Source organism: Bombus bifarius, unplaced genomic scaffold (genome assembly GCF_011952205.1).
Source record: "Bombus bifarius isolate JDL3187 unplaced genomic scaffold, Bbif_JDL3187 scf7180000008240, whole genome shotgun sequence".
Lineage (NCBI taxonomy): Eukaryota > Metazoa > Arthropoda > Insecta > Hymenoptera > Apidae > Bombus > Bombus bifarius.
The window spans coordinates 987472-1012384 of NW_022884534.1; the positions used below are offsets into that span (position 1 = coordinate 987472).

The 24913-nt window shown below is 40.7% G+C and overlaps 4 protein-coding genes across 9 annotated transcripts; 2 read left to right on the forward strand and 2 right to left on the reverse strand.

Annotated features, from left to right (window-relative positions):
• The first annotated feature begins 50 nt into the window (after positions 1-50).
• LOC117211628 (protein scabrous-like) lies at positions 51-4421 on the forward strand. The gene is made up of 3 exons (XM_033455726.1): positions 51-1368; positions 1483-1822; positions 2590-4421. The coding sequence occupies exons 1-3, from the start codon at positions 1139-1141 to the stop codon at positions 4138-4140; spliced, it is 2121 nt and encodes a 706-aa protein (XP_033311617.1). The 5' UTR covers positions 51-1138; the 3' UTR covers positions 4141-4421.
• A 367-nt stretch (positions 4422-4788) lies between these two features.
• LOC117211685 (zinc finger protein 14-like) lies at positions 4789-7908 on the reverse strand. Its single transcript, XM_033455841.1, has 3 exons — positions 6138-7908; positions 5734-5913; positions 4789-5586 (listed from the first exon to the last, which is right to left on the reverse strand). The coding sequence occupies exons 1-3, from the start codon at positions 6291-6293 to the stop codon at positions 4822-4824; spliced, it is 1101 nt and encodes a 366-aa protein (XP_033311732.1). The 5' UTR covers positions 6294-7908; the 3' UTR covers positions 4789-4821.
• A 1190-nt stretch (positions 7909-9098) lies between these two features.
• Positions 9099-18816, reverse strand: LOC117211642 (SCY1-like protein 2). 6 transcript variants are annotated; one of them, XM_033455765.1, is made up of 17 exons: positions 14706-14858; positions 14471-14605; positions 14154-14375; positions 13913-14033; positions 13743-13829; positions 13506-13651; positions 13232-13362; positions 13015-13129; positions 12727-12872; positions 12490-12643; positions 12143-12383; positions 11648-11816; positions 11317-11498; positions 11163-11219; positions 10832-11070; positions 10409-10555; positions 9099-9566 (listed from the first exon to the last, which is right to left on the reverse strand). In XM_033455765.1, the coding sequence occupies exons 1-17, from the start codon at positions 14856-14858 to the stop codon at positions 9534-9536; spliced, it is 2478 nt and encodes an 825-aa protein (XP_033311656.1). In that variant the 3' UTR covers positions 9099-9533. The 6 variants fall into 6 exon arrangements, with proteins under 6 accessions (XP_033311656.1, XP_033311650.1, XP_033311654.1 ...); XM_033455759.1 differs by having other exon boundaries at positions 10269-10555; XM_033455763.1 differs by lacking the exon at positions 9099-9566 and adding an exon at positions 18721-18816 and having other exon boundaries at positions 10289-10555; positions 14706-14987.
• A 420-nt stretch (positions 18817-19236) lies between these two features.
• Positions 19237-22693, forward strand: LOC117211643 (DDB1- and CUL4-associated factor 11). The gene is made up of 10 exons (XM_033455766.1): positions 19237-19604; positions 20068-20176; positions 20275-20521; positions 20628-20774; positions 20868-21049; positions 21138-21230; positions 21334-21580; positions 21657-21812; positions 21912-22018; positions 22155-22693. Exons 1-10 carry the CDS (start codon positions 19525-19527, stop codon positions 22317-22319), a joined length of 1533 nt encoding a protein of 510 aa, XP_033311657.1. The 5' UTR covers positions 19237-19524; the 3' UTR covers positions 22320-22693.
• Positions 22694-24913: the final 2220 nt, after the last annotated feature.

The following is a 24913-nucleotide window of genomic DNA, read 5'->3' on the forward strand; positions in this document are numbered from 1 at the left end:
CAGTTATAATATATATAATATATATATAATATATATAGTTATAATATATAACAGTTATATATAATATATATATAATATATATATATATGTTATCGTAATTTATTAAAAGGAGGTGGGTGTGTGCTCCACCACGGTAACGACCGTGTTCCATTAAGTAGGATATATATTTTTTCGTCGGCAAAGTTATATTGTTCGATCGTCTATTAACATCCTTGCCCTTAGCGTCTTCCGATAAAGCGCAACGGATATCGAGAATATGACGATAGATGGTGCGAGTTGAAGGATGTAGCAATTGAAAGATTACATTCGAGGATTACGTTAGGCTCTTGACGAATCAAAAGAAATGCTTGTAGCTTTGGAAACTGATTGTTCGATCAAAGTAGAGATGACACGTGAGAGTGACGATGCATTGAATCACATCGGTGTTTGTAATATACATATGTAATACTAGACTCGAAACCGCAACTGAAAAGTGCGTAAGTGCGGGATCGTGCATATTTCCAGTAAAAGTATACAAATTTTAGATTCTATCAGGGTAACAGTTGTATTTTAAATAAACTATTATCCTCTGATTTACGTACATAAAAACGGACACCAAAGGAAACGTATATATACAAGTTTTCTCTGACTCGATTTACTCTTCCTGTTTTCATTAACCGTCTTACGACGAAATTCGACGCGCGGTAATGAAATTGACTCGCAACGTATGGCCATGTGGAAATATAATTTCTTAATCGATGAGTGGAACGCCGTTAATGATTCGTGAAGATTTCGACGAACCGAAGAATGTGGAGTGGTAAAGGATCGGTAACGGTGTGACGAAGGCGGCACAGCTTGCAGGCACGAGACAATGCATGGCCATGGAGCACGTTGACTGCGTTAGCAAGCGGACACCTGCTCCTTGTGCTCTCTACCCCCAACCTTTCATCGGAAGGACGATATAAAACTGGTAGGGCGGCTGTCGGTTAAGCCAGTGAGGTTTTGGTGGTCGAGTCGGTTACGTTCGACGTTTGACGATCGCAAAAGAAAAAAAATTATCGTCGCGCCGATCCGCAGGTCATATCTAATAACGAAAGAGATCCTTGTAGTTGGCCGATGCTGTTTCACGTTCGATGCTAATAACGCGATCAGTCGAATTATGAATAGGAAAGATTGGCTGTTGTGCGTAACGTTGGTTGCGATTGTTACCCGGAAAGAAATTTGCGGCGATGAAAATGTTTCCGATGCTATCAGGTCGCTACGGGAACAAGTAAACGCTCTTCTCGATCATCGACAACAGGATTACAACGCTCTCGAGGCAAGCTTGAAGCGTGCGATCGAGAAAAATACAGAGTTGTTCGTTCTAAAGAACGAAATCAAACAACTGAGGTAAAAGAAAATGTTTGTTGGTTTGTTGTTGTTGCATCGTGCGCTCCATAGCTGGTCGATTTCCAATTAACGAGCAGGATCTCTGCTCTGGTGGTGGTGTGTTCTCGTTCTCAGAAAGGAAGTGATCTCTCTACGTGGCGGTAACGGGAACGAGGCGAAAAACGAAAGGTTGCGAGTGAGATGGCTAGGAAGCGCGGTGACCGAACTTCAAGGCGAAGTTGCCCAAGTTCTTCGTACAAGAAACGCGAGCGAAGAACTTGCCGAGAGATCGAGAATGAAAGGCGAGCTATCTCTGTTGAAGGGAGACGTAGCTGCGGTTGGAAGAGGAATTGGAAATCTCGGCGGCAGAATCGCCAAAATCGAAGCGATTCTCGGAACGATTCGCGTTGATATCGCTGCGATGAAGGAACGCTTTAGTCTGTTGTTTCGCACCTGCGCCGACATTGCCAGTCAGGTAACGTTGCCGCGTCCCCTTTTTTTCATCCTTCTCCTTTCCACTTCCACTTTCTCCCGAGCTTTACATTTTTCTTTTTCTCTCTTTTTCCATTCTGCCATCCTGTTCATTCTTGCGTTCGCCGCGTGGCCACCTGCTCGTGCCCGATCGATCGCACGCGCATCTGCCACTCTTTCTCTTCCTTTCCTTTCCTTTTTTCTCTTCCTTTTTCTCTCGCCATCTTCTTCCCTTCCTACCAACCCCACCCCTTTCTCGTCGTATCCCTGATCGCAAATGGTTGTGCGCTGTAAGTACTCATATACATACACTTAGTTACCTCCTTTTAAGACAGCTGCAGAAACTCTGTAATTCGATGTACGTAAGTATTATACATATATCGCGTCCATCGTGCACGTAGAATGCCGACAAACCGAAACACCTGCTGTTTCCAGCCGCTTCGTGCGCCAGCCAATCCAAATCGATTTCAGTGGCAGATCGTTGCATCGTTCTGCAGCTGCTCTTCAAAACTTTCGTCTTTGTTTTGCTTGGCTATTGGGTTCATTTTCATCGGTCCCTTTCTTTCAGTCTCTTTTATTTCCTATATCTTCTCCTATATCCTGCCTCTCGCTGTCGCCTCTTTTCCTCTATGCGATTCTCCGCAAATTCCTGACAGATTTTCGTCTACTCTAGAACGAATACTATTGAAGCGTGTAGAACTACGTTACGCGGTAATAACACGAAACTAATTAATAGTAACGTTTAATAACACGATATAATTTGAATTTCAGTTGAATTCCATGCAAATTGAGGTAAAGTCTCTTAGATGCGAATCGTTTTCCGCTAATGTGGCAAATTCGGTGACTCAACGTAACGGAGGAGGACCAGGAGAAGAAGAAGCGGAAAGGAAGACGAGAACAACGGCGGCAGCGGTATCGTCGTATTTTAGTGGAATGGTTACAAGGGATAGCGATCGTGAGACTACAGCTGCCGCGTCGTACAGTGTACGATCCCCTCGGCGCAGGTTCGCGAGAAAACATGGATATTGGAAAAGGAAGGAGGAGGGGCATCGAACGCGGCTGGACGATCGTTTAAAGAGTCTGGAGCGTAAAATTTTGTTGTCGGCTCGGAGACGAGCGTCGTTGGAAAAGCGTATCGCCACGTACGAGAATCAAGAATGGACGAGTTTGAGCAAACGAATAAAAAGCTTGGAAAAGGGTCACGTTGAATTGTCCCGCAAAATTTCAAATATTACCGAGAACGGATTTTTCACGAAGAAAGTGAACGAATCGCTTGGCTCACGACTGATCGACTCGTTACGAACTCTCGAGGACGTTATGGAAACGAACAACTCGTTCGCGAGGAGAGAATTGACACGACTCGATGTAAATGCCGCTCGAAAAGCGGCTGAACTTTCGTTAACCAGGGAAGAGCTAAGCAATTTACGTCGCACCGTGCAAGCGTTAAGCGTAAGCGCGTCTAAGCTTCAAGAGAGGAGCGACAAGCAACAAGAGGCGATCGATCGATTAAACGGTATCCATTCGACGACTGATTTTCAGAGATACTTGTCGAGTATCGCGTCGGATACCATAACCACAAGCACAACCACAACTACTACCACCATCTCGTCATCGTCGTCGTCGTTGTCGTCCGACAACTCGTTGTTCTCGAGTTTCGAACACCTGGAGGATCGGTATCATTTAATTGGGAAGAATTTGACGGGCGATTGCGAACAAACGACCGCGAACGAACCTATGGACGGGCTGCGACTTTCGGAAGCAGGCAAAGGAGGCAGACCGATGTTGGTGTTTTGTCGCGGAGGTTGGATGGTAATAGCGCGTCGTATCGATGGGACTCTCGACTTTGATCGAAACTGGAACGATTATTCGGTCGGGTTCGGCTCTCCGGTTAGTGAGTATTGGATCGGCAACGAAATCCTTCACAGGCTGACCAATCACGGTAACAACTGCACCAGCCTTCGAATCGACATGTTGGACATTTACGGAGAACGTTGGCGCGCGGAATATCAGTCGTTCAGAGTCGAATCTGAGGAGACCGGTTACAGGTTAGATGTCTACGGGTATTCCGGAAACGCAACTGACGCTCTCTCCTATCAGAACGGTATGTCATTCAGCGCGAAAGATCGAGACATGGACGCTAGCACGACTCATTGCGCGAGAAACTATCGCGGTGGGTGGTGGTTTAGTCGATGTCAACACGCCAACCTCAACGGCAAATATTCCCTAGGTCTTACGTGGTTTCGATCGGACACCAATCGATGGATGTCGATCGCATCATCGGAAATGTCTTTACGCAGAAACTCTGATTGTCGATCTCGATAGCGTTTTACTTGATTCGATTCGATTCGATTCGATATCGAACCACCTTTTTTTCCATACCAAAGACTTTTGTTAATCGTCGCATCGCAGCTGCTCGTTTGCTCGTAAGCGGTCCACATACTCGAACTTAAACGATAGATCGCCCGGGTACGCTACCTCTTTAATTATTATCGCCGTTATTATTCGCGACTTTGTCCCTTGGAAAATATTCTTCGTTCCAGCTATTTCAACGTTTATATACCCCTATATGTATAATCGTCTACGAAAATAATCGCAAGTCAAACCAGACATCGCCATCTAGCGTTCTAGAAAACTGTTATTTCGATACGATAACAGTTAATTATTCCCTTGTACGAAATAAATAAATTACTTTTTCCTCTGGTGTTTACATCTTTACTACTTTAACCATTGTGCATCTTACGCTACTATCTTGCGCAAGTTGTGAAATCCCCCTTCCCTTTGTATCAATGCGAAAGAAACGAATTTGCTCTTTAATATACATCATTATCATTATCATCATCATCGGAACGCCCAAGAATTTGAATCATAGTGTCGGAATGCGGTACCGATCCCGATGAAATTCAGTGGGGTCGGGTCACAGATTATCGTTCTTTTATACACACGTGTAATATATATATAATATATTATACATTATATATATATTATTTATTTTACTTATATCTTTTACTTATTCTTACATCGTTTCTTATGAACGAACAAGCTGCCAGAACTTGCATAGGAAGCACCACATGCCTTACAAACATATGGTTTTTCTCCCGTGTGAGTAAATACGTGTTCCTTTAAATATTTGTGTCGATAAAAAGACTTGCCACAAATTTCACAATGATAATTTGCCTCGCCGGAATGCAGTCTCAAGTGATATTTTAAACCGTTCGAAGAGGCGAACGTCGCGCTACAAAACTGACAGATGAACCGTTTGTCACCCGCGTGAATTTTCTCGTGTCTCTTCGTGTAACTGGGAATCACGAATCTTTTGCCACAGTATCGACAGGGATAAGACTTTACGGCATTGTGCGATTTCAAGTGAAATCGCAGTCCAGATTTCGAGGCAAACGTTTTACTGCAAATGTCGCATAGATACCGTACTTGCGTCGCCATGGGCATCGCAGTATCACCGTTACTTTGCACGTTAAACACGTTACAGCCACCGCCATCGCCATCGCCACCGCTTTCTTTCGACACGCGATTTTCCTCGTTGTTTTCGCTTTTTCCTTCTTCAGCGTGACATCGTTCGACACGCTGACATCGTGACAATGTCGCCATCGTCTTTCCATCTGTTTTTGCATCTTCGCCACATACGATTTCCGATTTTCGCCAAAGATGCGTTGAATTCGAATTTTCCTCCTGTTTTTCTTCGAATGTACTTTGCGCTTTCGAGTCGGTCGTTTCGGGTCTCGTAGTATACGCATGCTTTGCAATGCTGCGATCCTGCAATCGCGACACATTAGAAAAGCATTAAAATCCGCTTTCTATATAATTACCAAGTAATTTTTTAATCGGTGCTTTCCCAGAGTTTCCAAAAATAACTTGTATTAAACTTACACAATATTGATTAAGTATATTAATCTTACTTACCGAACCGATTTTCCAATTGGATTCATTTATAGAAAGTGATTTGTTTGCGCGGCACGATTCGTATCGTAATCTCAAGACGCGGTCCGATCTTCTGCATTGTTCGCGAAATTCGAATGTAACGGCTATCTTCCCTTCGCATTCGCGACAAATCGTCTTTGGCAGTCTGTCGTCTTCGAACAGCTAATCCAAATATATGCATATATATAAAAAAGCTATAGACGAATAGTGCGTCGTAAAAGCGTACCATGTGTATATATATATGTAATTACGTATAAAAGCATCGTGTATCAAACATGTAAAAGGACGAGAAATGAAAAAGAAGAAGAAAAAAGCAGTGATCGATGAAGCGGTGAAGAAAGAAAGAATAAAAATTGTAACGTAAAAGGTATGGGGAAACTACTTACCCTTATGGGGCAGCAATCTCGAATGCGAGAACGCAACTGTTTCGAGGTTTCTCCGTCGTCAAATATCGATATTAAACGATTTTCTACGCGAAGGCATAACCTACATGTTCCACTGTTCGATGTGCAGGGTTCCGCGTAGTCTACCAACTGATTCATCCTTTCTGTTATTGTCGCTGTTGTTCCTTATAATTAATACGATAAGGTTATTCGTTCAGATACTCGTTTCATCAAACGTACGACACACTCGCGCACTGTTTCGTGATACGTGAATCTTGGTTAGGGAAGCGAAGCTGCATGTCCAGCGTTTCACCGGTTATCCCTCCTGCTGTAGCCCAGTAGCTCTTCGCTATTCAATGTTTCATTCACAAATTTCGCGTTTCGTTTCATTAACGATTACTTTGTTCGTGCCTCTTGTTAACCTGTAATATCCGAAACGACGTAAACAAGGTGGAAGATACATTAAATCAAGTAGCATCGTTTTTATTATAGTACATCCTTCGAAAGAGATACACGAAATATACATACTTAATAACGAGAACGGACGATCGAAGAACGGACTAAAGTTAGTCGAGAAAGGAAGTCAGTTGCGAAAGATATCACGGAGAATGATCGATCGCGTTCGACACCTAATCTCGATAGGAAATCTATTGAGCACGTTACTCGTTGCGTGTATTCGCATTTACACATAGAAAATTACAGAATACAATGATAACAATAATGACAATGGGAACATCGTAATTGATCGTAAACGGCGAATTGCTCGCGTTAGATTTCGATGCAGTCGATCTTCGGTACATGCCTACCACGAGGTCCCGTTTCTTTTCAACCGTTACTAGTATATCGTATCGTATTGTATCGTATCTAACGATAAGTAGCAATACACTCGCGACAGTTCCTCAGTCTTACAGTCACCCTACGGTATTATCACGCTTTCGTCTGCATCGAAAAGGGGGGTACGATCGTTTCACCTTTTAAACGGTTCACAGCCGTTGTACTGTGTAAAATCGGAACGGTGAAGGTGGAATTTTTAGGAAGAAGGATGGAAGAAATAAAGAGAAGGGAATATAGGTGAAAAATGGAAGAAGCGACAAACAACACGACAAAGTGGACGAAGGAAAACATTCGATGGGAAGAATAATACGGTCGACGTTATCGATCGACGACAGGTACTTACTTACTTACACACGACAGGTCAAAGAAATTTACGTTCTAGAATTGGAAAATTTCAATATTCGGCGTAGCTCCGCAATCGAATATGATTGTCATTTTCTGTTTGTACGATACAGTCGCTATACTTGGAATACGTGAGATCCTGAGACTCGCTTTCTCGCCGATAAACCGATGATGGCCGAAGCGATATTACATGAACAACCGTTCAAATGTTTTCCGCAATTCCAATTCCGCCAATTAATTATTAAGAGATGATTCGCAGGGACGCAAACATCATTCCGGCCAATGAAATTCAATGGAATTCGGTTTAAAAGTGGCATCAACTTTTTCGCGAGTTCTCCACCTCGATGATGATTGTCAACGATTGTCCAAGATTGTCCAAGATTGCCGAAAATTGCCCAAGATTGTCCACGCAGTTCTATCTCAACGATACTATTCGTTTCTGATCACGCAGATCGTGATCTAGCAAACGAAAACTAGTTCTTAGCGCGAATCTTAAGGACACTTTGTTTTCTAGTGCCGCCATTATCCAGAAAAGCAGTCAGTCTCCTGCGATTTGCCTGCTATTACGTTCCTAAGTACTGTGGCGTATATTTTTCCAAATTGTAAATTTATTAGTTGAGATATTTTTATTAGTAACTATGTGGCGGATCGGTATCAACAGGACGCCGACAGGTCGAGCCATCAACGCGGCGCAACACCTCCCCGGCGATCCGCTGGTACCAACCGCCGACACTAGAGGGCTACGACGACAACGAGTCTGTCTATCTCGCTAGCGGTCGAATATACGAGCGATTGATACAAATACCGCACCTAGCGAGACTCCCTCTACGTCTAAGGCAGGGACTACCGGGCATAGCCTTACTGACGAGTCCTCCGGTAGTCCCGGGACGAAACGCAAAACTCTCTTTTCACACGCCACAGTACTCTTACGTTAACGTTAACATATTTGTCGTCTCCGTCTTTCCATTCTCTTACATTTTCACGATTCTACGCATATCGTCTCGTACACAACACACGCACACACCTGCATACGTTCCAAAATATACTATAACAATATACTTTTTATCGAGAATTCAACAAACAAACTTCCAACGCGATCGAGGAGAGGAAATGTCGCCAAAGTGGAGATATTTAAGCTATCACGCGTACAACTGTGCATGTTTGATATGTATACATGTGCATCGAAATACACCTAGTTGCAACATCTGATATTTTTCCACGACACTTTTACACAAATTGCATTTTTCAACTCTCAATCGCTTGTATCGGATTCCAACACACAATTTATATCCTATACAACGTGTTCGTATTTTTCATCGACGTTTGTTACGTTCTTTGCGTACGTTTTTCCTCCGTCAGAAGCGAACGCAAATAACGATAAGTTTGCTTACTGGTAATAAGAGAATAAATAAAGTTATTTTCCTCGAAACGATGTACAACGAGATAACCTGTTATTATTTTTCAGGTAGTGAAAGCAGCCAGATTTCCGCTTTCAGCGTTACGTTTGCAAGAAAAGAGGTGAAATTTAGAGAAAAAGCGGATGCATAATATGAAGAAATTGATAGCATTATCTATAATTGACTTGGAATAGTCGAGATGACTCACGCATCGCGTTACGTAATTAAATTTGATTGTACTTGCAGGAACATGCATGGAAAAATGCTTTTCTCTTTTGGAGCGCCTTTTAAAACGCATTTACTCTCGCCACTTGGTCGCGTTACTTTCAACTGCATCGACTCTACGTGCAACCACAGGCCACGTACTAAACACATTCGTTCGTGTTTCTTTAGAATGTCTTAAACGATTACACAGACAAATTGACAACTATGTTTTACTTGTTATGGGATTAGGCCACTTTAGAAGGTCTCGAATAAATCGATATTTTCTGCAAGAAATCAAAGTCCTTACTCGTGCTACTACGTTTCTACGGATGACCGATACATTTTAGGTCCAAGTATATCCATCTCAAGAGTAAAAGTTATTCGACGTACGTCCGATACGACTAGGTACATACATAGGATAATGTAGCAAGATCGATCAACCAAAAGCCGTTTCTTCAACTCCAACGAGATCCCTATCAAATTATTCTTATTTGCTGCTATTTACCTTGACTGCGTCGCGTCGTGTCGCGCGGACGGTAACCACCAGTAACTAGTAATTAGTAACTAGTAACCAATTGTTCGTTATGACAGTGGGTACGCGGTATCCTACGAAGGTCACGGTTCAAGCGTCGAATTGTTTGTTGAAGAATTGGTACTGTAACGAAACAAAAGACAAGTGTATAATTACTGATGTTTGTCGTGCCATCGAAAAATGATACAATATGTTACTTTGTTTCGTCGATTTCCGAAAAATCATCCACGATATATACATGATATATGCACGCGATACAAGTAGCTGCGAAGCATTGGTGCTTGTACATACATATATACGTAAATCGAAGGAAATCGGAAGATCGTGAACAATAAAAGATTCGATAGATTATGAGTAGTAGATCAGAGCAGGCAATCAGAGAGAGGTAGGAAGGATTAAAGCTGGACGAGCGAGCGAGCGAGCGAGCGAACTAGTGAAAAATTGAATGAAAGAAAAAGAGACAGAGAACAAGAGAGAGAGAGAGAGAGAGAATATGGGAGAAAAGTAGGATAAGCAGGAATTGTCCGTTTGCTGTAAAAAAAAGATATGTATATGTTTTTGCTTGACAAACTATCCAAATTGCAAAATGCGCCACTACGTGAATATACGTGAATACCGTGAACGATATTCACTTTACGTCGTAATCACAGAGATGGTGTTCCTTTTTCTTTCTTTTTTTCTCTACTTTTCGTTTCTCTTTTGAAAGAAAAGAAGACACAGCGTGACGAGAACGATGGACATTATCGATCTACGAGTCGCATATTACTAAAGAAAAGAAAAGAGAGCATCGGCGACGTCTTCGGATAAGCTAGTGAATATTCTTACGCTGCAGCTGTAACGAAGGGTCAGTGGAAAGGCTGTCCCGGTAGCTGGAGTAATGGAGAAAGTGTTGGTGGTTGTGGTTGTGGTGGTGGTGGTGGTGGTAGTCCATTGAGGTTGAGGCAGATGGGGGGTTGTTGTCTTACCATGCTGGAGCCAACCTGCTGTAGAAGTCCGGTCCCTTGCTGAGAAGACGTCGAAGAAACGGACGGACGCCTCGAACCTCGTATACTGTTCATGCTTGAACTAACCAAGTATGGTACACTGCTACTGGTAATCGGCATTCCTCCACCCTATCGAGAGAATCACATCTTTAATACTCCCTTACTGCAACCCTCCTTTCTTTCTCTCTTTTCCCCCTTTTTTCTCTTTCTTTCTTTCTTTCTTTTTCTTTCTCTGCCCCGTTGCTTCTCTACGAAAGCTAGTTCTTACTTTTTACTATAAACGGTCAATTTGTTTGCTGGTTTATTACGTTTTACATATTTCTTCTTATCCTTTCCTAGTTGAAACAACGAACCGAAAGAAAAAAGGATAACAGGGTAAACGATAGGATGGCAAAGGTACGATACCAAGGGAGGCGATAAATTTATATTAGATCCTCGTCGATCTTGAGGGCCGGTACTCGAATGGCGCCGGATTGGTAATCCATCGCCGGGTGTAACACCTGGAGAACTTTCGCAAGACGGTGCTACTCGGATTTTCGGTGTCATCAGAGTGTTGTCCGATAACCGCCTGCTCGTAAAGGTATTCGCCACTTTCAAGAAATTACTGTTGTCGTTGTTCGAGGACGAGAACCATCTGAACATGGCTGATTCGAACAATGTTAAAATTATTAAAGAACAACGTTCGTCTATAAAAGTAGTAGAAAGTACCATTACGCGTACGTGAAAAATCACTTACTTATCATCGAGTTCTTTCTCGCCATGTTTTCCGCCGAAACCGTCGACGACATCGAATCTACAAAATAGCGGGATTTATTATAAAATCAGGTGACTTGCGATTCCACCTATACACGCATTTCCAACGTTATTTGCTTCTTTCGTGCCATTCTTACTTGTGCTATTTTTCCGAGCCATGTCTTCGGCCGAAGAAGTTTTACGTTGCTCGATCCGTAAGTTTGGTATGTTGAAAGGCGCGACGTACATATTATCCGTACTATGTTGATGCCGTAAACTTCGATATCGTTCCGGGCTCGACAATGACAGATTGTCCAGGGTTAACTGATTCCTTTGATTTCTGTTCGGAAGGACAAAAAAGCAAAGGAAACGACGAAACAAAAACGAAAGAACAAACGAAAAAATGTGTAACAGCGATTATCGATGCTTTGTAGAAATTTCGCAAGTTATACGTAAAATCTATATTATCTGTAACAAACGTTTCATCACCTTTCGATGTGATTCAGCATATCTTGTAACACCTTGAGAAGTAATTCAAATTGTTCGAGAGTCAGTGCTGGATTGATAGTATGAGGTAGCAAAGAAGGCATCGCTCGAGTCGCCATCCAGCTGACAGAAAGTCCGTACTTTTTGTCGGTTAACATCAATCTGTAAATCTCTGTCGGAGTTGAATCGTAACCTTGGTCTCAGTATCGAATATGCATCAATCAATCAACAACAACAACGAGGACGATCGTGGGAATGCAACTGCATCGTATACGCATACAACCCCGTTTAAAAGTTTCAGAATAGTCGTTGTCTTTATTACGTTACATATTCATCTATGTGGCTGTGGATCAACGCTGATTCGGTTACACGTTACCTATATATACATAGGTATAAAGCATGGACGCGATTTTTATTCGAAACAAATACAACCACTATCCCAAGAGCTTCAATCGGGGAAGAAGGATGCAAACGTACTTATGTACCGTGTGTACTTACGTACAACCCGAACGATTATCTCCGGTTCTTGAAGCTTTACACTGAACAACAACGGTAAGATGCAATCGATGATTTTCTGCTTCTCTAACCGATTTAAAATGCAAGGGATCACGTTCATTAGTACTCGGGAATCTATTAAATTTTTTTCAAACGCCTGAAGGAGTTTCGGCAGTACGATATTTCGAACGGACTCGTCGTCTATATAGTCGGTCACGTTCGATACAGCTACGAATGCTGCGGTCTACGAACCATTTAATACGCATTACTTCTTTCACCTCTTCCTTTTTCCATTTCTGTTTCTTCTATTCGCTTTCTTTCTTATTTGACATACACTTGTGTACACATACCTGTACTTGAGTAGTTGAGTTCTCGAAAGATGTGTATAACATTGGAAGTACTTCACCTTCTATATATTCTCGAGACGTTTTCATTAATATCAAATGCAAATTTTCCAACAGCGTTACCGTACCCTGAATCGATTTCCGATTCGAAAAAAGCGACCTACGCGACGATTCCATTCGCCAATTAATAACAAATAAACTCGCGAATGAAACAAGACAGAGATATTTTTCTATAATATTTACCGTAACGATGGAAATACAATTTGATCGTACTCTTCTTGTGTACTATTTTGTACGATGTAAAGTACCGGTTGTAGTACAGCCGATTGCACTTCTTGACTTTCCAACTCAGTTTGCAAATACGTCCAGATATGTTGATACCAAAGTTTCTGTTGATTCAAATATATTGTTTTCATATGGTGTTTCATGTCGCGTAGTTAACATTTATTACACCACGTTACGTCATATCGTTAGACTATATTGTATCGCGTTATACGTGAATCTATTTTATATGTATACTGTACGAATTACCCTTGGTATATAAGGCAATATTCCTTTCAAAGTAGTCGTATAAAAATGCTCTTTCTGTAATACGTCTTTCATTTTGCTAACGTCGAGAAATTGAAGCGCGTATACCGGTGGATCTCTGCAAAATGAAAGCAAAGTGGAAGATGATTTCGCGTAGAATAATTACAATATAAATACAAAGGAGGTGGAATGTTCGTTCGAGAGAAACGTATTTACGTACTGAAAATATTTGATCATGGATAAAACTTGAATGGTCGGCCTCTTTTCTGGATCTACGTGTAACAGTCGGGAAACGGCTTCTCGTAGCGGAAGAGGAACTAGAGGTAGTATAACCTCAACTTGTTCTTTCAGCTGTGGCAATGGAAAAGGAAACGACGAACAAGGAAATAAATGGTTAAATATATTAGAAAAGAATTAGAGACACGTGCAATGATAGCTAAGAGATAACACGAGATAATACGAGAACACTGTACTACGTAGAAACAGTTGCTTACGTTTTCCAGCTGTTTCAGGTACTCGGAACAACTATGATTCCCTTGAATCAACGGGCGTCCTTGGTTGAAAATTGCACATATCGTCATACCAAAGCTATACATATCGCTGTAGAAGCCTCCCACTTTCTTTTGTTGCACTTCCGGAGCTGTAGCGTGTAAACGCGTTACGAACGCAAAGAAAAAGAAAAAAGAAAAAAAGTAAATGGAAAAAAGATCGGGATATTTTTACATTCTTACCTATGTAATCGAGATTCGGCTGCGTCATTTTCGGCATGCGGTTAGTCCAAGGTTGCAATGGTATCATCGGTACTTCGTTAACTTTTTCTACGACAAGAAAAAGCGAACGAATCGCGAAAGATCGTGTCTGGAAAACTGCACGTCAAACGAGATCGTGCGATCAGACTCACCGATAAATTCCAGCCCTGACAATTTCCAAGTACCCCTTTTGGTTATTATAATACTGGCAGGACAAACGTTCCTATGAAGAACTTTGCAGGTTCCGTGAAGAAAAAGCAGAGCCTCCGTGATCTGAATGAAAGAAAAAAAGAGAGAGAAAAAGAAGAGAAAAAGAAGACTATTATTATTATTATTATAATAGGGTATATGACATGAGCATAAATTAGATCGAGCCCCAGTCGGTTTCCTCACCTGCAACAACCCATACTTGATTTCGATGTCGAGCAACTCGTATTCTTTCGCGTACGTTGCACGATGACCAGCGACCGAGGAAGTTTGTTTCGTTACGTTACTCGTCGACTGACCAACGTTATTCGCTTGTTGCTCCTGATAGGCTAAAACGTTGGCAAGACTAGCCAACACTGGTTCCGACGCGAATGCCAAACTATCCGCGCATTCCTCCACCTTGAACGCCTAAACGGATAGATATTAATGAGCGACGATGATTTTTCGTGCATTTGTGAAAAAAAAATGTGTATCCGACGAAAACAGAGACAGAGATCTCTTACTTGCAGTATCTTTGGATGAGAGAATCGTTCCATTTGTCGTGCTCCATTCCGTAAAATTTCCGTCACGGTCTCCTTTCGTTTCGGTTTGTGCAGCTTATCGACCGATCTTTTGTCAAAGAAAAATATCGACACTTCCTAAAACGAAAGAGAAGAAGCAAGTAAACGGGCAACAACGAGGGGAAAAGAGTGAAGGAGGGGGAGAAGATGGACGCTGGTCGTTGAAAAATTGTATTACCTTTCGATCGGTTTTCGTGTATCCGTCGTATATGCGCCAAGCGTTTTCGGGGCCCGCGGTAGCCGATTGTTTGCCGACTTCGTATAAATTTTGAAGGGGATTCGGGAGTATAACGCTCGGTGTCGAGCCACTGCTTTTCGACTTGGCAAACATAACGACTTTCGTGTTAATCCTCAATGTTCATCGAATCACTTTGTTTAATCGCTTCGCTCCGGCCAAATTTCTCAACTTTCGATTATCCTCTTCCAGTCACTTGCTTCTCCCACGGATACACCTGCTGGACTATCAAGCACAAACGTATTCTTAGATCGATACATTTTTACTCGCTATCGCGAGTCAATATCGACGACAACGACGACGATGACAATAATGGCGGCGATTTAATCGATTATTCTGCGCGTGCAACGATCGATATACATCAATCGGTATACCAAGAGCAACATTTTTACTAATCTGCCCATTCACAGTCTTTTTCTTTCTCTCGTGAATTCGTCTCGCGGCTCCTCTCGTTTCTCCTTACGCAACTCCTTATCGATTTACCACCTCGTACCTTCGTAGGCAATCCTCTATACATATTGCACAATCAACGAGTATAACTCGAGAGATAAATCGAATTGGATCGCATCAGTCGGATTCATTACGTTTCGAATGGTCGCGCAATCAGGAATAAACATAATCCGAACAGGCTAACGGACACATTCGAATTAGGCACAGCTGTCAAGAGAAGAAGAATCGACTTTCTACCAGCATATTCATTTATTCTCATCAGTTCGTTCTATTTTCTATTTCTTGCTTCGATAAATATAATTGGTAATATGTCGCTATTGCTGTTTACCATTTGCCGTGTATATTAATAATAAATGGAAAATAAAAACAAATTCGAGGACTCGATGATTTTTCGTGAATTTTAATTCGATATTTAAACAGTTTCGGAAAAATTCGCAGCAAGTTTAAAGATCGACTAACAACCATACACACACATATATTATCGATTCGTCAAAGACAAGACAGAGACAAAGTTTGTTTCGGTCATGGACGGTAAGAGAAAGCAAGATGCTGTCACGCAAAATTCATCACATTAGCACCGAGTAAAGAATTGCAAATAATTGGAATCGATTTCAGGATCAGGATGGGAAGAGAATAACGCGTTTCACGTACGAGTATGTCGTTTTTCTCGAATAACGGATAACGGAACGGAACGAAGCGAAACGTTGAGATTCGTTTGAGCGCGAAATGATTGAAAATCTATGATTTGATCTGTGATTGAAAATCTATGATTGTGCCGGTTTCGAACGACAATACCGAACAGATGGTCGGAAAAGTGGTTGTCAAATGTCGAAAGGGGCAGCTTGAACGTTCGTCGACAGCCAACAATGGTAGTTAATTAAGGTAGCGGGTTAGTCGGCGATTCCATCTAGACCATTCGAGCGACTGTGGTCAACTGAAACACGATTCCTCTGGCACAAGTTCGCGGGGAAACTCGCGATCGATTAGAGTGTAATTCGCCTATTGTTCGGCCAATTATTCAAAAATAGCGGTAATACGTCGTATCGTTAATTAAATAACACCGTGTTAATAGAATCGTCGGTTAGCTTCAATAAAACAGCAGATTTTGGAACAGCGAGAACAAAATCGGACAAAGTAGAAAGAAAAAGAAATCGAACAAGATGGTAAGGAGATGAGAGGGGGAGTGAGACTTTGGGGGAGAAAGAAGGAGAGAGAGAGAAAATAAGAAGAAAAGAAACAGCGCGAAAATGATTGGTGAAAAACGGGGAAAAAGAGCACAAGGCAGCTGAAGGTTTGGAATGGCTCACCTGTTGCCGACGACAACGGGAATCGTGTACCGCGTATAGAAGCACTATAAGCATGAAGAAACTGAAAGAAGGGTAATGCGCGATGCGCGGTGGCTCGGAGCACGCGCGCGCCGCGCGAACCTCGCGCGAGCAATCCAAAGGAACAGTCGGCCACGATTGACGCGTGACTGCATCACCACCGACACAGATATAATTTTCGACACTGCTACCGATAATCAGATCCTTCGCTTTTCTCTAAACTATCTTTCCTGCGTATCGCTTCCGATATTGCACATCTCGACAACCGTCCCACTAAGATTATTCTCTTTTATCCAAATTTCTCTATTTCTTCCTCTCTTCGTCTTATTCATTTTGTTTTTGTTTTGATTCTGTTTCTTTGTTTTCTTTTCGTCGTGACCGCCGTCCACGTAGTAGTCGTCGTTTCTTCTTCTAACTGTTGCTGCTGTTGATCTTGTTCTTGTCCCTAATTCTAGCCCTGTTCTCGTCTTCGTCTTCGCTCCCATCTTTGTTTTCGTCTTCTATTTTTGCCAGTAGCAATAACGATGTAAGGTGATATTCGCGCGATAGCCGATAATGTTGATACCGTGTTCGTTTTCAATCTCTTTCTTCTTCTTGTTCTCATCGTCTTCTTCATCGTTATTGTTGTCATCGTCGTTGTCGTTGTCGTCATCGTCGTTGTCGTCATCGTCGTCATCGTCGTTGCCGTTGTCGTCATCGTCGACGTCGTCGTTGTCTTCGTTGTCGTCGTCCTTGTCGTCATCGTCGTCGCGACGTGCGAATTAACGTTGTCGACATTCGATAGGAGAACGAGAAAGTCGCAAGAAAATAATAAAAAGACGCATGCGCGCACTCCGATCCCGGCTGAGCTATGGCTTTGCCCACGACCTCGGCTTCAGCTTGGTTCCGGTTCTGGCCAGGGTGTAAGCCTCTGCCTGGAAATTATAGGTCTGGTAGCTGTAGACTGCAGGTAGCTGTGGGTCACGGGACACCGGACCGGAGACCGGGGTTAGGGGATGCGATAACTTGCTCCGAAGGTAGGGGGAATTGACTAGTCGATAGGGGTTACCATATGTCGCAACTTACGGTTTACGGATTACGTATTAACTACAGATTACAATTTGTAAGTGTGAGATGGCAAGAGATCAGAGGACGCGACGAAAAACAGGAAACGATTAAGAAAAAGAAAAATAGTTCTAGTTCCTTCCTGTGTATTATACGTATATGTATATGCATATAATGAATACATATGTATACGTGTATGTATATTATACATTACAGATTTTCTTATCGATCCAATCATTTAAATCTGTGTCCTATACGTGTTATTAGAAAAGAAATATATACTACATTTGTAATTTTTCGGTATACCATGTTGTTAAAGATATATATAACATCTGTTACATTTTCTTTTCATCTATGCGAAAACCGCGTCGTTTTCATCGCCTTGTTAAAATACGTACGTACAGTACATATTTGACTGAAATTTGCCTATTTTTATGTACCGAGCTTACAGTTACTCGGTCGACATTACCAATCGTTGATATCATTGATATGTATACATACATACTATGCAACTGGATCGTGGTCATACTGTAGCTTTAGTATGTAACGCCACTATCGTTTGTTCAGTGTACTTCACTCTCCTGTACTCTCTTTCGCCCGCGACACACGTTATGTCCATTATTGGCAAAGTGTTGCGTACTGTGAGGGTAAAGCAGAATACAGGAGAATGAAGTACATTAGTCGAACAATGGTGACGCTACATACTAAAGTTACAATACATCCGCGATCACGCGTTATTTCACGCGGCATCATGGGATCTCGTATGTATAGTATATGTATGAGTGCTCGTAATCCATTCCATTAACTCTATCTAACTAGATCAAGTATAGAATAGACATGATATTATTTGGGATTTTGTGTCTCGCGTTCTGTAATACGACCAACATTGGAATCACATTTGATTCAATCTTAGGGAATATCGTGGCACACATTCTGTTATCGTTCAGGGATCTATACCGGAATCAATAATATCTCGTGTGACACGATAATAGCAAGGGGGTAATAGTTAGGTTGTTAGCTGACCCTCAAATCAAAACATGGAACATGAAGATGCATTGAATGTCAGGTCTATTCTGTATTTAGCCAATGGCTATGCACCGTGAATGTTTCGATGCGCATAGGAATCAAGTTGAATTTACCTGAACAGGAAAGTTCACTGACTTATCTTCGATCAGCGCAATTTAAACGCTTTCCGATCAGTTTCGCTCAACTTTTAACCTCAACTAGTGACAGATCTAGTAAGCGTAATAAATTTTCTGATCCTTTTCTAGTATCGTTATAATATTTATCTGTAATGTTTATCCTATCGTATTTGTCCTAAAAGCCCAATAATTCGAAATGGTTTGTTGTTCCGAAAAAATACGTTCGCAAAATTCGGAAATCACTGGAACTCGTCATAAAGTTCCTTCTTTTTATTTGACTGATGCTAGATACGTAGAATATCTGAATCGGATATAGAGTTTTTTACTTGTAGTGTTTGTGAACGTGCTTGAAAATGTTCCAAATTAATTGATGCTTAATGTCGAAATTTCAACGTTCGTATAACAACGTTTAAATATGTTTCGCGCCTTCGTCCTCCTCCCCCTTTAATTTTTTAACCCTTTTCCTTTTCAGCCTCGTTTGCTCGATGAATTCGATCTACACATACTCTACACGTACACAATACACATATATGTGTATGTGTTACTATAGTCCGGCAATCACAATTGCAATCTATTACTTTTCGAATAACAACTTTTTCTTTTTCCATGTGTTGCAACCGTTGAAGAACAAGATATCACGATCCGTTCTCCTCTCCCCTCTTCTCTCCAAGTTCTCACGCGCTCTCTCCGTTCCTGTCATCGTCTGTTTCAACTGTCATAGTCACTGCACTAACGCCATCAACCCTCGGACGTTTTCCTTGTTTGCTTTTAGACGGTAAATAAGATTCGTTTACACGCTGCATGGGAGGCATTAGTTCACGGAATATGGATATTGAACATGATCCAGGACTTGCTGCTGTCTTGCAATATCTAATACGCAGGTTGGTTCAATGTTATCTCATAGGCGAAAGGTTTAGTATCATTGTGGATCTTTCCTATGAACGTGTGGTATACGTATGACCGTTGATAGAAAGAGACAGGAAAGGCATAGAGGTTCCACAGAAAAGAGAAGTTGAAAAAATGACAGAAGGACAGAGAGAGAGAGAATGAACAAACGAGAGCAGGAGGAATTCTAACCTCTTCCTCTAATTTGTTATTATTATAGATCCGCGCTACGATAATTCGCTTTTGTAAAAGCGAAACATTCGTTTTCCGTGAGGAAATCCTACCCCTTTTTATCGTATCTCTCTCTGTTTTCTCAAGATAATCGAATATTTTCATCTGTCTTGTCTCTTTGGATAACCTAACCTCCTCGTTCACCGTCCCTTTAGTCTTTTCTCGAGCAAGCAGTTCAGCTCACAGCAATCGAGATTATTAACGGATTTCCGTTCTGGAATGTTGCAGCGGTCAATTACATATCATATCTTCGGATCATGATGACTCGGATGAGGAATACGCCGCAAATTCACAACCTCCAAGAATTACGTCTTTGCCAAATACATCCAGGCTAGATGTTCGTTATTTAGAAATATACGGCTCACCAGCCGTTACTTTCAGTTGTTGTTTCAGATTCTATGTTCTTCTCGTTGTCGTTTTCTTTTTTGTTTTTAGAAAAGTGAAATAAGTCTTGCTACAAAGCAAGCATGCGGATTTATAGATAATATTGATAAGCGTAACCTCTCTGTCACATCGATGATTCAAAGAAGAGCTCTAGGTCCTAGTTTTAGTACAGGTGAACGATGCAGAATAAGTAGCAATTTTTTACCAAATAAGATGCATCAGGTTGCTAAATATAATACCAAAGCATTTTGCGGTTCTTACTCCAAAGATGGAAGATTTTTCTTAACTGCCAGTCAAGGCAAGTTACATACATTGAAATTGTCTTTCTATTCGGAGCAAATCCTCTCTCCATAAATTGTTTTGATTTTTCACATTATCGAATCTAACGTTCTATGTTTTAACAGACAAATTTTTACGTCTTTACCGAACACACGATGGAGATTTTGTACAATTCAAAACCATTCCCGCACGTGACGTAGGTTGGAGTATCCTAGACACAGCGTTCAGTCCCGATGGGAATTATATCGTTTATTCCAGTTGGTCAGAATGTTGTAAGTATTATAAGTATATAGTATGCTGTTGAAACAATACAAATGAGTTAAGTTTTTCTTATCATTCCTTGTCTCTTACTTTCTTTATTCCAGTATATCTCTGTCCGGTTTATGGAGATTCGAGTGCCCAAGAATCCTTATCACTGTGTCCAGAGGATCGACGATTTTGCGTATTTTCGCTTGTATTTTCTAGCGATGGCCGAGAGATTTTAGGTGGAGCAAACGATGGTTATCTTTACGTTTATGACAGAGAGTGTCATCAACGGGCTTTCAGAGTATGTGTCTGTATATCATTATCACAAGTTAATGTTCCACCATTTATCCCTTACAGATTTTTCTTTTTTCTTTTCCCTGCTTTTCTAGATCGAAGGTCATGACAACGATGTAAATACGGTTGCTTTTGCGGACAATACTTCTCAAATCCTATACAGCGCTGGTGATGATGGCCTCTGCAAGGTGTTTATCACCATTTTATGAAAGGAATTATACATATATACGACACACATTGTAATATAATGTATCCCATACATTATGATAAATTTTCTTTTTGATTTGTTAGGTTTGGGACAGAAGAACTTTAAACGAAACTGATCCACATCCGGTTGGAGTATTAGCTGGCCATATGGATGGGATAACGTATATTGATCCACGTGGTGATGGCCGTTATTTGATTACTAATAGTAAAGATCAAACAATCAAATTGTGGGATGTACGTGCGTTTTCCGATCATAACGGAGAACAAAATACACGTAAAGCTGTTGCAAATCAAAACTGGGATTATCGATGGCAACGAGTACCAAAACGACGTTAGTAAAGAATAACTACTGATTATCGCGCAGTATGTCGCAGTATTATGCAAAGATTTTTACGTTTCCGTTACAGTGCATAGAGCGAGAAATATGTTGGAAGGTGATACCAGCATTATGACCTATCGTGGTCATTCCGTTCTTCAAACTTTAATACGTTGTCATTTTTCACCTTCGTCTATTACCGGTCAAAGGTATATTTACACCGGATGCGCAGCAGGTCGAGTAATACGTAAGTTTGCACTGTGTTTGTATCGGAATTCGAACGATCACGCGAATTTTGCGTTGCGATAAATTTTAAAGTTCATAAACGATTTTTAATTCTTTTCAGTTTACGATGTTTTGACGGGTAGGATAGTTAGTAGTTTAGTAGGACACAAAGGATGTGTGCGTGATGTTAGTTGGCATCCATTTCATCAGGAAATTGTTTCAACATCTGTATGTATTATATATTATACATATTTCAGTTTTATATGTAGATATTATTATGTACATCTAAATATAAATATTAGTAAGCAGTGGGATGTATAAATGAGAATGAAGAGTACGATCGAAAGAAAACATTCTGTTTCAGTGGGATGGTGCAATTGTTAGTTGGCGATATGCTGGGAAGACAGCACTAGATAATTCCGATTCAGAAGAGGAAACTGACGCAGAATCACCTCCGCGTACTTTAAGACGAAGTCAACGAATAGCTGCTCAACGTGCAGCTAAACACAGCAGAGCAGTAGCGTGTTGAGTATCATAAATGTCAACCGGGAAATTAAATGTTCTCGGGAATTCAGTCTTTTCGTTCCTACGAGAAAAAAGTTAATAATGCCTAGTGTTTGCGGCAGAGCAATTTTGTATCGGTGACTATTGTTACTCGCCGAAATTCAAGAGACTAACTGTTTCTACAAGACTGAGTTTTCACTGAATATACGCACCATTTCAGAATCAATGCTGCCATTCTGATATCGGAATAATAGTGCGTCATACCTAAACGCATATTTGTAAGACAAAAGACGCGGGCACGACAGCACCGGCTATGTAACTCATTCTCGTAGAACCGTATTTCTTTTTATCCGATATTTAACGATTGCTTTCTTTTATATTAAATCCAAGTGGAGGAAATTTTTAGGCGTTATTATTTTCTACCGCAAAGTGGGTAATACACTAGACAGACGAACACACACACATATGTATATATGTCTCTCCGTATGTATATATGAATGTATGTATGCATGCATACATGTATGTGTGTATGTATGTATGTATGTACGTATGTATGTATGTATATGTATGTACGTACGTATGTATGTATACATGTATACATGTATGTATGTATGTATGTATGTATGTATACTATTGCTTAAAAGTGATGTTTAAACTCGGGTCAGGAAAGTGTCTTTGTTACGAAGCGAAGGTTTTTCTCCATCTCTTTGTTTCTCCTTCTCCAATAATTCCCCTTCTCTACCTCCCAGCATCCCTTCTGCCGATAACCAGCTGTTTAATTTACCATCTCTTTGTGTCTGGTTCTTCTATTTTAGAAATTTCAGAGGAGAAATGTCTTTGATTCGTATCGCATTATAACAGTGCACTAATTATAAGTTTCTGTTTTAATCTTTGTCTGTGGGGAGTAAGTTATTGTTATAAAAATACAAACAACATTTGCTTTTCCTGTTAAGAAGAAGAAAGTTATTACTTTTCCTCCATGTAATTCCTTGTACGAATAAAATTATGTATAATTTTGTGAATGACGAGAAAATGAGTACGACAACAAACGGAAGTGAAGAATATGCAAGGAGAAAGAAATGGGGAGGATTTGTAAACGGATATAGCTTGTTTTCAAAGTGACCAAATGTGGAAAAGATGTTGTTGTGTACATTTTTCGATGTACGTATTTTACTAGGTATGTTTAAATGTCGCGCACGATTTTCCAAAAATGTACAGATATACATAAATATATAGAAACATTATACAGACACTCCACATAAATCCATCTACACACGCTCACACGCACACACACATTTACACACCTATACACTCGCGCGTGTATATATTTAGATATACATACATTATGTTATATTAAAACATGTATACTAATAAATTACTAGAAAATAACCTCTAATTTGCATTCTTCATGGGATAGTATCTTCTTATGTGAAACAGGGTAATAAGCCTCCAATGCCAATAAGAGAAAAACAAAGAAATATGTACTCGTTACTTTATTCACTGCTAATTACTGATCGCTCGTGCTGTACGAATTTGATTCATTGTTCTATCGAATACGTAATTTACGGTTTAAGTATGACGACAATTATGTGGAATATCACGAATTTTGCGAGTTTTAATTAGGAAAGATAATCGAATAAATTTAATAAAACGGTCGAGGTCGCACTTGTTACTTTTTTGTTTAGGATTTGCGTGTGTGTAATAAACGATATAGATTTGATAAAAGAGAAGGAAATCGCCAGTGATGAGATTTTAGAGGAAACCGTAAAACAGCTTCGAGCTCTGGTTCTCGTCCATCTATAGACATGAAATATAGCCGTATTTGGAAGCCAGAATAGCGGCTGACTGTCAGCTGCAATGCTTATGAGATTCTTTTGCAACTATGCCTTACTGAATAATTATATTGGATTGTGTTTTACGATTAGATTTTATGTCACAGATATCCATACTATATCATGTTTTCCCTTTTCCCCCTCATTCTCCTTCTCATCGTCTTCTCGCGAGAACCAGATCGCTTTCTTTCGTTTCTCAATTCCTCGTGCAATCTGTCTGTCCTACTTCTCTTTCCTTTTTTTTTTTTTTTCGTGAAATGTCGCCGTAGTAAGGGATTTTCTGCTTCTGATAAGAGATCTCGATTCGTCTAATCCAACGTACGTCTACGTGAATCTAAAAGCATCGTTGCTCAAATGCGATAGCATACTAAATTGCAGGCATTAATGGCATAGCATATCTTGATAACAGCTATATACAGTAACTATATTATATCTAATTATATTATAATTTATTTGTTATCCACTAGAATAAAAAATTCCCTGTTCCTTATTCTCCCCTCCTTGCTATTTTCTACTTTTACGAAATCAGAAAAACAGGAAGAGAGAGAATCTTGCTGTGGATTAATTCGAATTGAAATGAGAATCGAAAGTAATCGGAGGTATACGCGTTGGAGTATGCTATTAAATGAAAAAAAGAAACAGATAATCGAAAACAGAGACTCTTTTTCTCATATCGCAATCGGTACCATTGTCGTGCACAATAAAGAGGCGTACTTTACTTCCGTTCGATATCATCGCGTGGTGAAAAGATCGGATGGAAAAGACAAGATGAAAAGTAATAGCATTA

Bases quoted from the DNA above. Each gene is read 5' to 3' on its own strand.
- LOC117211628 (XM_033455726.1), top strand. From the start codon at position 1,139: ATGAATAGGAAAGATTGGCTGTTGTGCGTAACGTTGGTTGCGATTGTT. The intron at 1,369-1,482 runs GTAAAAGAAAAT...TCTCGTTCTCAG, and splicing joins AACGAAATCAAACAACTGAG to AAAGGAAGTGATCTCTCTAC. The intron at 1,823-2,589 runs GTAACGTTGCCG...TTTGAATTTCAG, and splicing joins GCGCCGACATTGCCAGTCAG to TTGAATTCCATGCAAATTGA.
- LOC117211643 (XM_033455766.1), top strand. From the start codon at position 19,525: ATGGGAGGCATTAGTTCACGGAATATGGATATTGAACATGATCCAGGA. The intron at 20,177-20,274 runs GTTCGTTATTTA...TTTTGTTTTTAG, and splicing joins CAAATACATCCAGGCTAGAT to AAAAGTGAAATAAGTCTTGC. The intron at 21,581-21,656 runs GTTAGTAAAGAA...TTTCCGTTACAG, and splicing joins GCAACGAGTACCAAAACGAC to TGCATAGAGCGAGAAATATG.
- LOC117211685 (XM_033455841.1), bottom strand. From the start codon at position 6,293: ATGAATCAGTTGGTAGACTACGCGGAACCCTGCACATCGAACAGTGGA. The intron at 5,914-6,137 runs GTAAGTAGTTTC...TATTTGGATTAG, and splicing joins GAGATTGCTGCCCCATAAGG to CTGTTCGAAGACGACAGACT. The intron at 5,587-5,733 runs GTAAGTAAGATT...TCGCGATTGCAG, and splicing joins CCAATTGGAAAATCGGTTCG to GATCGCAGCATTGCAAAGCA.
- LOC117211642 (XM_033455759.1), bottom strand. From the start codon at position 14,858: ATGTTTGCCAAGTCGAAAAGCAGTGGCTCGACACCGAGCGTTATACTC. The intron at 14,376-14,470 runs GTAAGAGATCTC...CTATCCGTTTAG, and splicing joins CTCATCCAAAGATACTGCAA to GCGTTCAAGGTGGAGGAATG. The intron at 12,384-12,489 runs GTATGTGTACAC...AATGGTTCGTAG, and splicing joins ACTCAACTACTCAAGTACAG to ACCGCAGCATTCGTAGCTGT.